General features: G+C 43.3%; 1 protein-coding gene across 1 annotated transcript; it reads right to left on the bottom strand.

Annotated features, from left to right (window-relative positions):
• Positions 1-4,540: 4,540 nt before the first annotated feature.
• On the bottom strand, positions 4,541-5,397 carry LOC130135749 (uncharacterized). Its single transcript, XM_056305441.1, has 3 exons — positions 4,945-5,397; positions 4,809-4,871; positions 4,541-4,699 (listed from the first exon to the last, which is right to left on the bottom strand). Exons 1-3 carry the CDS (start codon positions 5,395-5,397, stop codon positions 4,541-4,543), a joined length of 675 nt encoding a protein of 224 aa, XP_056161416.1.
• Positions 5,398-13,307: the final 7,910 nt, after the last annotated feature.

The raw sequence follows: 13,307 nt of genomic DNA, 5'->3' as shown, positions 1-13,307 counted from the left end.
GTCGCTACTGTTACTGTAGTATTCCACGACATGCCCACGCCTTGTCAACATGTTACTTCAAATATTGCAATCGCCTTCTTTTGGACGGAGGAAAGACAAGTTGAACCAATTTAGGAACTGAGAAACAAACGAAATTTGAAGATTAGAAAAATTAGGATTTCAAATCAGAGCTCCAATTTGGAAAACTAACCTCGACGGATTCACCCAATGAAAGACACGAACGCTTTGTGTGAATCGTAGGAGAGGTTCTCCGCTGAGGTGCATCCTCTAATCCCTATTTTCATGCCACCCCAAAGAGGTAATCCATGTTCAAGAGATTGTTTGTGCCAGAGAGCCTTCTTCCAACTTCAAAGAGAGAAAACAACGACATTTATTCAGATACAGGTAAATTTGCTTCAATTCTCCAATTTCATCTGTTCCCACAACATCAGTAAAGTGACAGAACACATCTTCCACCTCCGACCTAACACACCGATTCAGCAGATCGCTCCAAAACAAAAGCCAGTTCGCATTGCAGACTGAATCGTTGTTCTTGGATGCCAGAGATTAACAATGAATATGCGCGCACTTTACCATTTCGACATGTCCAATGAACTTAGGAACACGCCGCAAAATAGCATCTCCGGGATGGAGACGAGATCAGGAATCTTCGTACGCACGTTCGACGCTTACGGATTTTGTCCGAATCGAAACATTCATGAGCCGAAAGACGAACCCAGAGCAAATTTGGTAAGCGCAAAATCGCAGAGAATGTCGCGGAGGCGGGGAACTTCACCGTCAACCCTTCGAATGCGAGCACGAACGGAGGATCAATTCTTGTAGCTGTAGAATATGGGTGAAGGAAAGACACGATCGCCCGGTCACACGTCGCTGCCCCTGCCGCCGATCGCACGCCGCCGACCGGTCATGCACCGCCGGTCACCCACCGCCTCGCTCTTTCAGTCATCCCTTTCGTTCATCGAGTGGATTGAGGGTTTTCTTTTATCGAAGTGGGTTGGGGTTGGAAAAAGAAAAACGCAAGTTTTGTTTTTATAAAATTGCCTTTTCCTTTGATTCAGATTTTATTTGGACAAAACTGCCCTCGCCGGAACAGTAACTTGCTCGCCAGCCGGTGAGCATTTGACCGGCCGGCGAAGCCAGGCCCTAACTTGAGACTGATTGGGAACTTCGGACCCCAATTTGAGACTGATTGGGCACTTCAGGCCTTTATTTGGCACTACGTCCACTTTGGACCCTCTTTTGGGAAAATGACCCCACTTTAGGTCCTTTTTTGAAATTTTCCCTTTTTACTTTAAGCAATTTCGAATTATCAATATTTCGTTTGATTTTATTAGATAAGATTAGATTTGATTTTATTAGATAAGATTAGATTTGATTTGCTTTGATGTTATCTTCATTAATTCGGATATTTTTAGGAGTCCTATCATTATAAAAGGACGTCCAGATTTGCATTTAGATATTATGAAATTGAATTGAATTCCAGTCGAATCGTGGAAGGGTTTTCCAAGTTATCGCTTCTATCTGCGTCAATTGTCATGTGTCATCAAACTCAACAATTTAATGGAAAATTTGACGGAAGAATCAAAGAAAACTAATAGAGGGTAAATTTGTCAAAGATCAGTTTGAGATTTTTTGTGGTCAAAAAATTGGGAAAATTACCAATTCAGTCCTCAACCTATTGCATTTGTGCCAATTCAGTCATAAACCTTTCAATTTGGCCAATTCAGTCCTAAACCTTTTGCATATTGTCCAATTCAGTCCTATTGCCCGGAAAAGTCTAACGTGGGATACCCAGTCAGCGCCGGCCATCCTACGTGGACGGCCGGCGCTGATGTGGATGCTGGAAAATAAAAACGTCATCGTTTTCTTAAAAAAATACAAAAAGACTCCACTTTACCAAAGCCCCAATTTGGATTTGGCCGGATTGCAAACCACAAAATCGTGAAGAACCCTAACTCCTCTTAGAATTTCTCCCTGTTGGATCTCATCTTGCTTTAATCACGATCGTGAACCACAAAATCGTCAAGCCAAGTCTTCTCAGTCGTCGTCCTCCCCTTCATGAACCAAACCCCAAATTACGTGAAGCCCCAATTTGGAGTCGACCAAAATCGCGAACTCTAAAATCGCGAAGAACCCGAATTTCTCTCAATTTTTCTCTCAAAATCGATCACTTCTTACCATTTCCCTCGAGCCGCGTTCTTCTTCCATCGAATCGATAGTGGTCAAGTCCCCCATTTCGCCCAACGCTCGCCCGATGCCCGCTCGGCACCTTGGCCCAGATTCGCTCATCTCAACTGCGAAGATTTGGAAACATGAATCTTGCCTTGTTTACATGGTTTTGGGTAACTGTGTGATCACTCAAAAGAACTATTTATGGAAGGTAATGCAAATCCAGAGCTCATGCAATTGTTGAAGTTTGGAAATATGAATCTTGCCTTGTTGACAGACGAAAGTTTTTGCTTGCAGTTTCTTTATATAATTTTTGTTTGTGGAGGTAGGGGAATGCAGATTGTACTCTTATGGGATTTGATTGTTCTGGGCTCTAACATGAGTGGATGAGATATGCATAGCTTGGAGATTGCATATCTTTGACTGAAACTGTCGAAAGGTCTTTTAGTATGGATAGTAGCTTTTACTTCCAAAATGGATGTACATGAACAAGTCATGGACTGCACATTGCAAAAGCAAGAGGCCTTTTTCCAGAGCTACATAGCATTGTAATATGGAAAGTCAATATTATGTTTCCTTTTGATATATGTTGGGAGTTCTCTTTCTCCGTTCATACTTAATACTCCAAGTCTTGCCAAATGTTGTTTTGAGCACTATCTTGTTATATTCAAATCTGGATTAGCCCTATCGTTTGTTCCCCTGTAATGTTGAACTGTTTGATATGTTATATGATGCTGCATTTGTTCATCTTTTGCAATAGCTATACTGGATCCACTTGTGGTCTAGTTGAACTTCTTCAGTCAAGAAAGCGGCTTAAGTTTTGATGATAATTGGTTGAGTTATAGCCTTAAAAAATCAAGAGGAAGTAACATCACATACTTCGATTGTGTAAAAGTCCTTCGTGTTACTAGGATGAAGTATGAGTGTTTTAGCATGTACGCAATAGTAGGTTATTGTTGATTTTATTGACCATTTCTGATTACAGCAGATTAATTGCACAATGTTAAGGAGGTTGTTTGGTTTATATTAAATAACCAGGAAATCAGCATGAAGCTCTATGACTTGGAAGGTTATTGAGGCAAAAGCTATATGGTGTTTAGTAGTAAGTGCTTATCCTGTATATATGTCTACTTTAATGGACTGGCTAAGTCCCCATAAATATGTGCTTATGCAAAAAGATAAGTGCACAATGTTATAGATGCAATGTCTTATCCTATACTTACTTTTCCCTTTACAGATGTTAGAATCACAAGAAGAAACTGCAGTTGTAATTCTAAAAGCATAAATAGGAATTCCACTGGAATTGACATTGAGGTGTCATCACAAGAAGAGACCAACAAATTCATGACGAGATCCGCAAATTCGTCACAATCGAGGTCGTCGGTCCCTCCAATTGACAATGATACGTCCATGTTTTGCTATTGTGGTCTGAAATCTCCTCTACGGACAGCATGTACGAAGGAGAATCGGGGAAGGAGATATCATGGCTGCCCGAGATACAAAAGTGGGAAAGTTGCGGGTTTTTTTATTTGGGTTGATGCGGAAATCAGTCAATCAACAAGGAGTGTGTCAAAAAATTTTCATAGAAGCATTGTCGAAGAAGAAGCAATTCCAACCCATAATGAGGATGATGGCAGTTCAATGGATGCTGAAATCAGAGCTCTCAAGGCACAATTGAAACGTGTGAACCAAGACGTGGCAAAGCTGAAGAAAGAAACTTCGAGATTGAAGACAATGTTGGTTGTGTCGTGGATGCTTATAGTAATTTTAGCTCACATGTTATTTGGAAATTTGAAGATGAATAACACAATGAGCTTGCCATAGAGTGTGTTAGTAAACATTGTGTTATATTAGCTATTTCAGTACATGTTTTGAGCATGCTATGTATTCTTCCACACGAAGTACATGTATGTGCACTTTATTTATGGGAATGAATCGAAGGTTGTTTGCAAGCTCCTATTTGAGTTTTTGGCTATTTCTCAACCTGTTCATTCTTCTCTTTTTTGGCTGTTTCTCAACCTGTTCATTGCTTCTCCACCTGAAGTAGCCAATGCACTTCCATTTCAATAAAACAATGAAACTAGTTTATTGCAATGCAGTAAACATCCATAATAGTAAACAAGCATCTGATTCATATCAGATTAACAAAACATTTCATTGCAAAACGATGGGATTACAAGTACTTCACATCCCGTCTGTTCCAATCAAACAGCCATCATCAAGTGCTAAAAAAAAAAAACCACCCATGACACTACTCACTGATCCCATCATCCAAAAAGAAAAAGTCAAATGCCACAACACCACCTCACTATTACCCATCATCGACAAAAAGAAAGAACATAGCCATAACAGTATTTTACTAAACCCACCCTTACAAGTGCTTCCTGTCAACATTTTTTACATTTTTCTTCTTCCTTAATGGGCCTACTTCTTTCGCTGGAACATCAACTGCACGTGCAAATGACGTTGATTCATCCTGTGCTGGTATTTTTGGTGTTTCACTTCTCGTCCTCTTCGAGCAACTTTTGCACTTGTATGCGCAACCTAACATGATTACATTATGTTTATGAAATTTTTACTAGTATAATCTAAGCTAATAAGAAAACACTACTTACTATCCCAGCAGAAAGAGGACTTACATTCACACTAGTAGAGCCACTACCACTACTACTTGCACTGACATTGCTCGGATGTTTTTCAGCCTACAAAGAGAATATTCGTTTCAAGTCTTATTCAAGAAGCAAGTATGACACAATGGAAAATGGAAGTACTAACCGAAAGTTTTTGCCTTGAAAATCGTGTTTGTGAGGATGTAGACCCTATCTTCTTAATTGGACATGTCAAACTATTGTGTCCCGTCTCCGAGCAAGTTCGACATGTCATCTTCATTCCTATTCTCAACATCCTAGATCCACTTGCCACCTCACCTTCCTCCCTTGATCTTTTCTGTTTACGTCTACCAGGCTTCACCCTAGCTGGAAGTGGTTCAGGTGGCTCCCTATTAGTCTTTTTCCAAAATTTCTCTCCTTGAACTGGCATTATCATGTTCTCATATGCAACTAAGAACTTGGCTTTCTTATAATATTCATCAATATAGTCATATGCATCCTCTTGCCTATGATTTATAGCAGAAATGGCATGAGGACAAGGGATGCCAGTTAGTTGCCATCTTCTACAAGAGCAGTCTCTCTTCAACACATCCACCACGTGCTTCTCACCCTTATCCATCACCTCATATCCAGCATCACCATTCCATATCACTTGGCAATAAGTTGCACCAACTCTATTTTCTTCCAACTTTCTTACAATTCTCGGACCACAGTCCCTTCTCCACTTAACACATGCATCCCTTTGTGTATGCATCCTTGTCATTATCATTATTCGCATGTCCTCCAACATACTATAAATGGACTTGCACCTAGCATTTATAATTCTTCCATTGAATGCCTCAGATAAGTTGTTGTCAACAATATCACATTTCACATCAGTAGTAAAGAAAGCCCTAGACCAGTGCCTTGGTTCTGTTTGAACCAAGTCATGATATGCAGCGGGACTGATTTTCTTCAACGCTTGAGAGTGTTCATCATACTCTGCCATAATACTGCTCTTAGCACATTGCCAAAACAGTCTTTGCATCTGTATCCCCTTATACTTCTTGCCCCAATTGGCATAGATGTGTCTGGCACACATCCTATGCTCAGCTGCAGGCAACAGCTCAGCCACAGCTTTTAGAAGACCCTGTAAAAGATGATTACAATATAAATCATATGTTACTAGTTTGACCATCTAATAGGCATAACCAAAAAATAAACAAATAAGGAACTTACCTTCTGTTTGTCACTAATTATGACCCAACCCTGTCCATATGTGTGTATAATATTGAGATCATACATCAAATTTGTCAAGAACCAAGTCCAGGTGTCTGTACTCTCAACTTTAACAATTGCCCAAGCAATTGAGAACATCTGATCGTTTCCATCCCTTCCAACAGCACACAAGATCTGACCTTGACAAATTCCTTTCAAGAAGCAACCATCCAACCCCACAACTTTTCTACATCCACCAAGGAACCCTTTCTTACAAGCAGCAAAACAAATGTACATTCTCTCAAACAATGCCTTAGTTTGCATATCAGGCTTTTCAACCTTTAATATAATAATACTCCCAGGATTGCTCATCCTAAGCTCCTCTGCGTAATCCCACAACTTTGCATATTCCTTCTTGTAGTCTCCCATCAACACTTTATAAGCAAACAGCTTGGCCTTCGTACATTGAGTGATACTTACATCTAAGCCCAATTGTTCCTTGATAAGTTCCCTCAAAGCATTAGTTTTAATAGTTGGCATTGCTCTTATTGTGGCAAGATAGTGATTTGCCAACCAAGAACCCGTCACCCTGTTATTTTTGAAGCTAATGCTACAAGTGTGTTATGAATAGTAGGTCTTCACATGAAATGATCCAGTATGAGCATCAATAGATCCAAAGATTCTCCAAGGAGAACTTTCACTAACACATTTTGCTTTAACACATTTCTTTTCATTCTTTATAAATTTTATCTCTCTACGATCAGCCACTGAATACTTTATGAGAGCATCTTTGAATTGCCTGCTACTATCAAACATCATAGACACGATAAACACAAGCACATCACAATTAGGATCATACCTTGGAAAACTGTTTCTCCTTCTAGTAAAATCATCATCTTCTAGTCCTAAACTCTCATCTCTATCCATTTCATGGTACTCTGTTTGGTAACCAACTTCAGAATCAACTACATTATCCACATCAACTAGAGATTGTTGGGAAGGTACCAATTCTGTTGATGGTTCTCCTGTAATCAAATATTTTGTGGCCCTGTTACGGAACTCTTTGATGTTCTTTCTTGCTTCTAGAAGCTCCTCATTATCATGATCATCATCATCAGTCGAAATTCTTGCATCGACTAAGAAGTCTGTCTCGTCATCTTCATCGTCATCCACCATAAATTCATCACCCTCTATGCCAGTATAATCATTTTCATAAACTAAGTCATCGTGATCTAAATCACCCTCATTCTCAACCACTACATCTTTACCCAAACCGGCATCATCACGAGCACCCTCACCAGTACCCTGACCAGCACCCTCACCGACACCTACACCGACACCTTGACCATCACCTTCACCTAATTCATCGACTATAAAGTTTTCTCCATATATTTCGATCAACCCATTATGCAAATAACTGAAAATTAGTTCGACATCACTACTATCATTCCATATGTATCTCAATTCATCTTCTATAGACTTTCCAGGAAACTTAAAATAAAGGTGTTGGAATGTACTATTTACCCCATTTTCTAGGTCACTGATAAACCCTTCGTAACTCCTTGAATTGATATTGACTTGCACTAAATCCATCTTCCCCCCAACATATTCAAGCATTGGGGAACGGACAAATTTTCCCCCGTGGAAAAGGCAAACCCATGCGAACTTGTCGCTCATCTTGACTCTACACAAAAACACAACTTGCGTTATAAACATATATATAATGGAGGAACAGCATAATAACATACAAAAATAATTGCATACAATATCTTCCTTTGTAAATTTTTCATGTGAGATAAACTTGAAAGTTATTAAGAGTTAGTGCTAAAACAGCTACGAGTATTCTATCTCCACCATATAATGCTCATAAAGTACATATCACCTATCTAATGTTTATTTAGGCATATATTATTATGGTTATTGAAAATATCAGCAGGGCAAGTTGTTAAGAATGATAAAATCCACCTATATGTAGGATAGATAATCGAAATTTGTTTCTTTTATCAATTGTTATGACAAAGCATTTACTCTTATAGTTTAAACGCTCAGCATACTGTGTTTTAATGGCTCGAAGTGAGAATTTGCAAACTAATTTTTTATTCAACTTGATTTACAGTTCAATCACAAGACTGAGACTTATGAATTTAAACTCCATGGCTTATGGCCCTACATGATTCTTACATCTTCTCAGTCATCGTGTAGTCTATGAAACGTGACGGTGAGTGCAAGAAGACAAGGATTATTTCTCTTCCAAACAAAACAACACGCGTGAAGAAACCGAGGCAAATGGATTATTTAGACTAAGACAAGGACAACATACCTTTTGACTGTTCTTCGCTGAGTTCGGGACCACCACGTAGAGTTGTCGCTTTTACTTGACACTGCCGACAACACAAGAAAACCAGGACCACAAACTTGATCGTGTTTGCTGCGGTTTGTGACGGACGAATCGGGTCTCGATTCGGTCTTCGCAATCGAGTCTTCGCAATCGGGCGAGCGTTGGGCGAAATGGGGGACTTGACCACTATCGATTCGATGGAAGAAGAACGCGGCTCGAGGGAAATGGTAAGAAGTGATCGATTTTGGGAGAAAAATTGAGAGAAATTCGGGTTCTTCGCGATTTTAGAGTTCGCGATTTTGGTCGACTCCAAATTGGGGCTTCATGTAATTTGGGGTTTGGTTCATGAAGGGGAGGACGACGACTGAGAAGACTTGGCTTGACGATTTTGTGGTTCACGATCATGATTGAAGCAAGATGAGATCCAACAGGGAGAAATTCTAAGAGGAGTTAGGGTTCTTCACAATTTTGTGGTTTGCAATCCGGCCAAATCCAAATTGGGGCTTTGGTAAAGTGGAGTCTTTTTGTATTTTTTTAAGAAAACGATGACGTTTTTATTTTCCGGCATCCACATCAGCGCTGGCCGTCCATGTAGGACGGCCGGCGCTGACTGGGCATCCCACGTCAGACTTTTCCGGGCAATAGGACTGAATTGGACAATATACAAAAGGTTTAGGACTGAATTGGCCAAATTGAAAGGTTTAGGACTGAATTGGCACAAATGCAATAGGTTGAGGACTGAATTGGTAATTTTCCCTCAAAAAATTAGTTTGGGATAAATTTGTCACGAGTATATCAGTTTGGGGTTTTTTTCGTGGTATTAATCCTATTTTAAATGGACTTCTATTCTGTATACTGGCAAGGCAACTCCATAAGTGAGGTTATAGACACATTCAGGTTTTTATTTTGAGAAAAAAAGTAAGACCTATATCAAGACTGCTAAACAAAAGGATGTGCGTGAGATTGTCATTACGCATCATTTAATGAACTAATGATGCAAATCGGTTGAATGAATTTAGTGTTGCTCCTTTATTATCAATAAGTGGAATGGTATGCCTGAGCCCTTATGTGCAAAATAATTTGCGAGAGGGAAAATTTTAGTTTCGTTTTCTTTTCCCTTTTCTCCATGTAAAAAATAGATGGCGATCCTATGGAGGGTGGCTTTATCGGAGGAGGGATTGAATCCTATATAGCAAAAATATTGAATTTCAAACCTTTTATAGCATGTCATAATCGAAGTTTAACAAATTTCAAAGCATAATTACCGAGTTACTGCATTATGCCTCAGTGAAAAAACCACTCAATTGGTGAAAGGGTTGAAAAAGATTTAGGAGGGCTTCAAAGTAAATCGGACAATTAAGTAGTTTCATGATCTTTTCCTTCTTTATTATCAGTTGCACCATATACAAATTAAAAACTCTGCCTCTTAAATTAAAATTTTATCATTGATATCCTCTGAATCGTGGACAGATGAACATGTACAATCTTGACTCCATCCCTCGTTTCTCACTTCTTCGTGCTCCACCGGTTCCATTGGATCCCCTGGGAACCAAATCGGTTGGTCCGACCTTGAAACCAAGTGATCCGGTTCCTAATTCCAAAATTGAGAACCGATCCTCCTAATCCGATTTCTAGTTCCTGGGTGGGATTGGACCGGACCGAACCGGGCACCAATCCCCACTATTTCTAGTGGGCAATGCAAGTATTGCTACCGCCACCCCTTCATCGACAATGGACCTTTTTTGTTCATGATTCTGCCGCCACTGCTCTCTCTTTTCTTGGGGAGAGATGGTGGGGGCTTTGACGGGGGCGGTGGGGAATGGTAGGGGGGCGTATTTGGAAACACGCCTCGGTTGGCGCCAGTGTCGACATCGCCCAGTGGTCGCAACTCTTTGGTGACCACTAGACGAGTGGTTGCCTGAGACTTTCGCTCTCCATTGCGTGTGTGCGGTGGTCAGATGTGGACGGATATGGCCGCGGTGGAGTACCGCAAGGCGACCAACCAGTGGTGGTCTCCTTGCTTCGACAACCCCAAAGTAGTTGTCGCACCGGTGCTCGCGGTAACGACAACCACCCCATGTTCTGTCACTTTGGGTCCGTCCCTTGTGGACTCGCGAGCCGGACCTGTTCTCGATCGAGGTGGTCACTGTGGTCAAGCCACCCCCACCGTGGAGGCTGTTGTTAGAAGTGACGACCACCACGGGCGATGGTTGTCTTGTGTAACCGATAAATAGCTAGGTTATTTGCACAGAAAAAAAACAAATAGCTAAGGGTTTTCTCTTTTTCGAAGTTATTTATTTAATTCTTATTATTTACTAAATCTAACTCTAGATTATTTGCCGTCATCGATTAAAAAAGGCAAAGGATATGATAAATCACCTCACTTTTTATCTTATTCTATTCTATCCCAATTCGAATCATTTTCTTGACATTCAAACGCGGCCTAGAAGTATATTGGTAAAGTTGTGATAAATTAGTGATATGGTCGAGTTTGGACACATTGGTGGTTGATTTGTCTGACAATATGGAATGGCAAAATTTTCCATTCAATTTGATGTTAGTCTTGTAACTTTTATACGATATTTACTTGAATGTCACAATTAGGGCCCGTTTGGCAATGTGCCAAATAGTGAAAATTTCTGTTCTTTTATTCCCAGAATCAGTTTGAGAACAGAAATCCGTTTGTTAAAATTTTTGTGCCCGGGCACAATTTTGCAAAAAATTAATCCTAGAATCAGTTTTGGAACAGAATCAAGATGCAAAAAAAAGTAGTTTCTTGATTCTGGAACAATTTTTCCGGAACTAATTCTTCTTGGTTTTCTTCTTTCTTTTTTATTTGTTCTTCATCTTCTTCCCGGCCCACCGCCGGCGACCGGCCACCGGCCATCGACCGGCCAGGGCCGGCGAGGGTGGCCCTCGCCGCCCCCGGCGACGGCGAGGTCGGCCTCGCCAGATCTGGGCGAGGTCGAGTCTTGCCCGGCCAAGGCGAGGCCGACCTCGCCATCGCGGGGGGTGGCAACAGCGAGGTCGGCCTCGCCAGATCTGGGCGAGGTTGAGCCTCGCCTTGCCATGGCGAGGCCGACCTCGCCGTTGCAGGGGGTGGCGACGGCGAGGTCAGCCTTGCCTTGGCCGGGCGAGGCTCGACCTCGCTGTAATCTGGCGAGGCTGACCTCGCCGTCGTGATCGGCGAGGCCGGCGGCGAGGGCCGCGACGCCCTCGTCGGCCATGGCCAAGGAAAAAAAGAAAGAAATATTAAAAAAGTCAAAATATTATTAATAAAAAGAAATTTTGTGTAGTTACCAAACGCATTTCTGTTCTTTTTCTATTCTAAGAATAGAAATTTTGGGCAGTTACCAAACCCCTTCAAATGCTTAGAAATTGTTCCCTGGCACAAAATTAAAAAGAATCATTTCTGATCAGAATTTGTTCCTGGGCACAGAATGATTGCCATGCACAGCCTTATTTAATCGATTACTTGAATGTCATAATGTACCGCATTCACTTGAGTCAAGCGAATGTTTCCATAACAATGACACTTAAGTAATTGATTTGAAAATAATGGGATTTAAATTAGCACTTCCCAAAAGTCATGATATTTGTGATGTCCTTATCTTACAGGTTTAGGACATCCGGGCCCGGCCGGACTTAGGACAAGTCGCGCGTTCGTCCGAGCCCGGCCCGACATCTCCCCGGACCTCAAATTTGCAGCCCAAGCCCGCCCAAGTCCTGCCGCCGCGATCACAAATGTAGTCCGAACTCGAAGATCGGAGGCAAGTACGACGTTGCAGAAATCGCAGTGCAGACGAAGGGCCTGTTTGGTTCAGCATTCAAATGCTGCTTTGGGGCTCTAAAGGCCCTTGGGCAAATGCAAACTTGTTTGGCAATTTTTTTTGCAAGCTTTGAGGAGATGCAATTGCATCTCCAAAGCTTCCTAAGGGCCTTTGGCTAAATGGAGGGTTGAAGGAGCATTGGGGAAGTAGCATTTTCGGAATGCAAGTGGCACTGTTCATTCCGCTACTGTTCATCGCGCCCAAGGAGCCACACCGGAGGCCGCCTGAGGGGTCCGGCGACCGCCGCACTGGGTCGGCCGACCCTCCGGCGGCCGCCGCCTGGGAATCGGCCGACCTCCCGGCGACCGCCGCTGGGGTCGGCCGACCTCCGGCGGCCGCCGCCTGGGGTCGCCGAGGCCAACGGCGACGCCGCCTCGGGTCGCCCGGACCTCAGTGCGCTCGAGTCGCGCGACCCAGGATCTGGGTCGCGCGACCCGAGCGCCGCCGCGAGGCTCGGGCGACCCTCAGGCGGCGATCAGCCCAGGGTCAGCGACCCCAGGTGGACGATCGCCAGACCGAGCGGCGCTCGAGTCGCGCGACCCGGATCCGGGTCGCGCGACCGCTGCACCGCCCCGAGGTCGGCGGATCCAGGCGGCGGTCGCCGGGTCGGGCGACCCCAGGGACGGCGGAGTCGGCCGGAGGTCGCCCGACCCCCAGTGGCGATCGCCGAAGGTCGCTCGACCCGGGCGACCACCGCTGAGGTCGCCCGGCCTCGGCGGCGCTCGGTCGCGACCCGGATCTGGATCAGCGCGACCAAGCGCTGCGTGAGGTCCCGGGCGACCCAGGCGGTGGTCGCAGGGCCTGGAGCGACCCCGGGGCGGTGGTCGCGGGGTCGGCGACCCCCAGCGGTGAGTCGCGGAGGTCGGCCGACCTCGAGGCGAGGGCAGCGGCGGACAGATCTGGCCGCCGGAGGTTGGCCGGCGGCCGTTTTGGCCTGCCGGACAGTCGCCGGCGGTGCTGGTTCAGGCCAAAAAAATTTTTTAAAAAAATATTAGCAAAAGTCCTTTACAAAATTAAGATTTTACCAAACAGTATTTAGACCAAAGTTATTTTCAAATGTGATTTTAAAAGACACGTTACCAAACACTACTTGCATTTCGAAAAACAGGTATTTGCATTTTGCCAAATGCATTCCCCCAAAGCCGAACCAAACAGGCCCGAAAT

This window comes from Syzygium oleosum, unplaced genomic scaffold (genome assembly GCF_021117445.2).
Source record: "Syzygium oleosum isolate NSW1041296 unplaced genomic scaffold, Sole_v2.1 Sole_v2.01, whole genome shotgun sequence".
NCBI lineage: Eukaryota > Viridiplantae > Streptophyta > Magnoliopsida > Myrtales > Myrtaceae > Syzygium > Syzygium oleosum.
This window is presented reverse-complemented; position numbering and strand designations above follow the sequence as displayed.

Coding starts and splice junctions, on each gene's coding strand:
- LOC130135749 (XM_056305441.1), bottom strand. CDS start 5,397: ATGGATAAGGGTGAGAAGCACGTGGTGGATGTGTTGAAGAGAGACTGC. Junction 4,872..4,944: donor TTTCAAGGCAAAAACTTTCG/GTTAGTACTTCC, acceptor TTCTCTTTGTAG/GCTGAAAAACATCCGAGCAA. Junction 4,700..4,808: donor GTGGCTCTACTAGTGTGAAT/GTAAGTCCTCTT, acceptor TGCGCATACAAG/TGCAAAAGTTGCTCGAAGAG.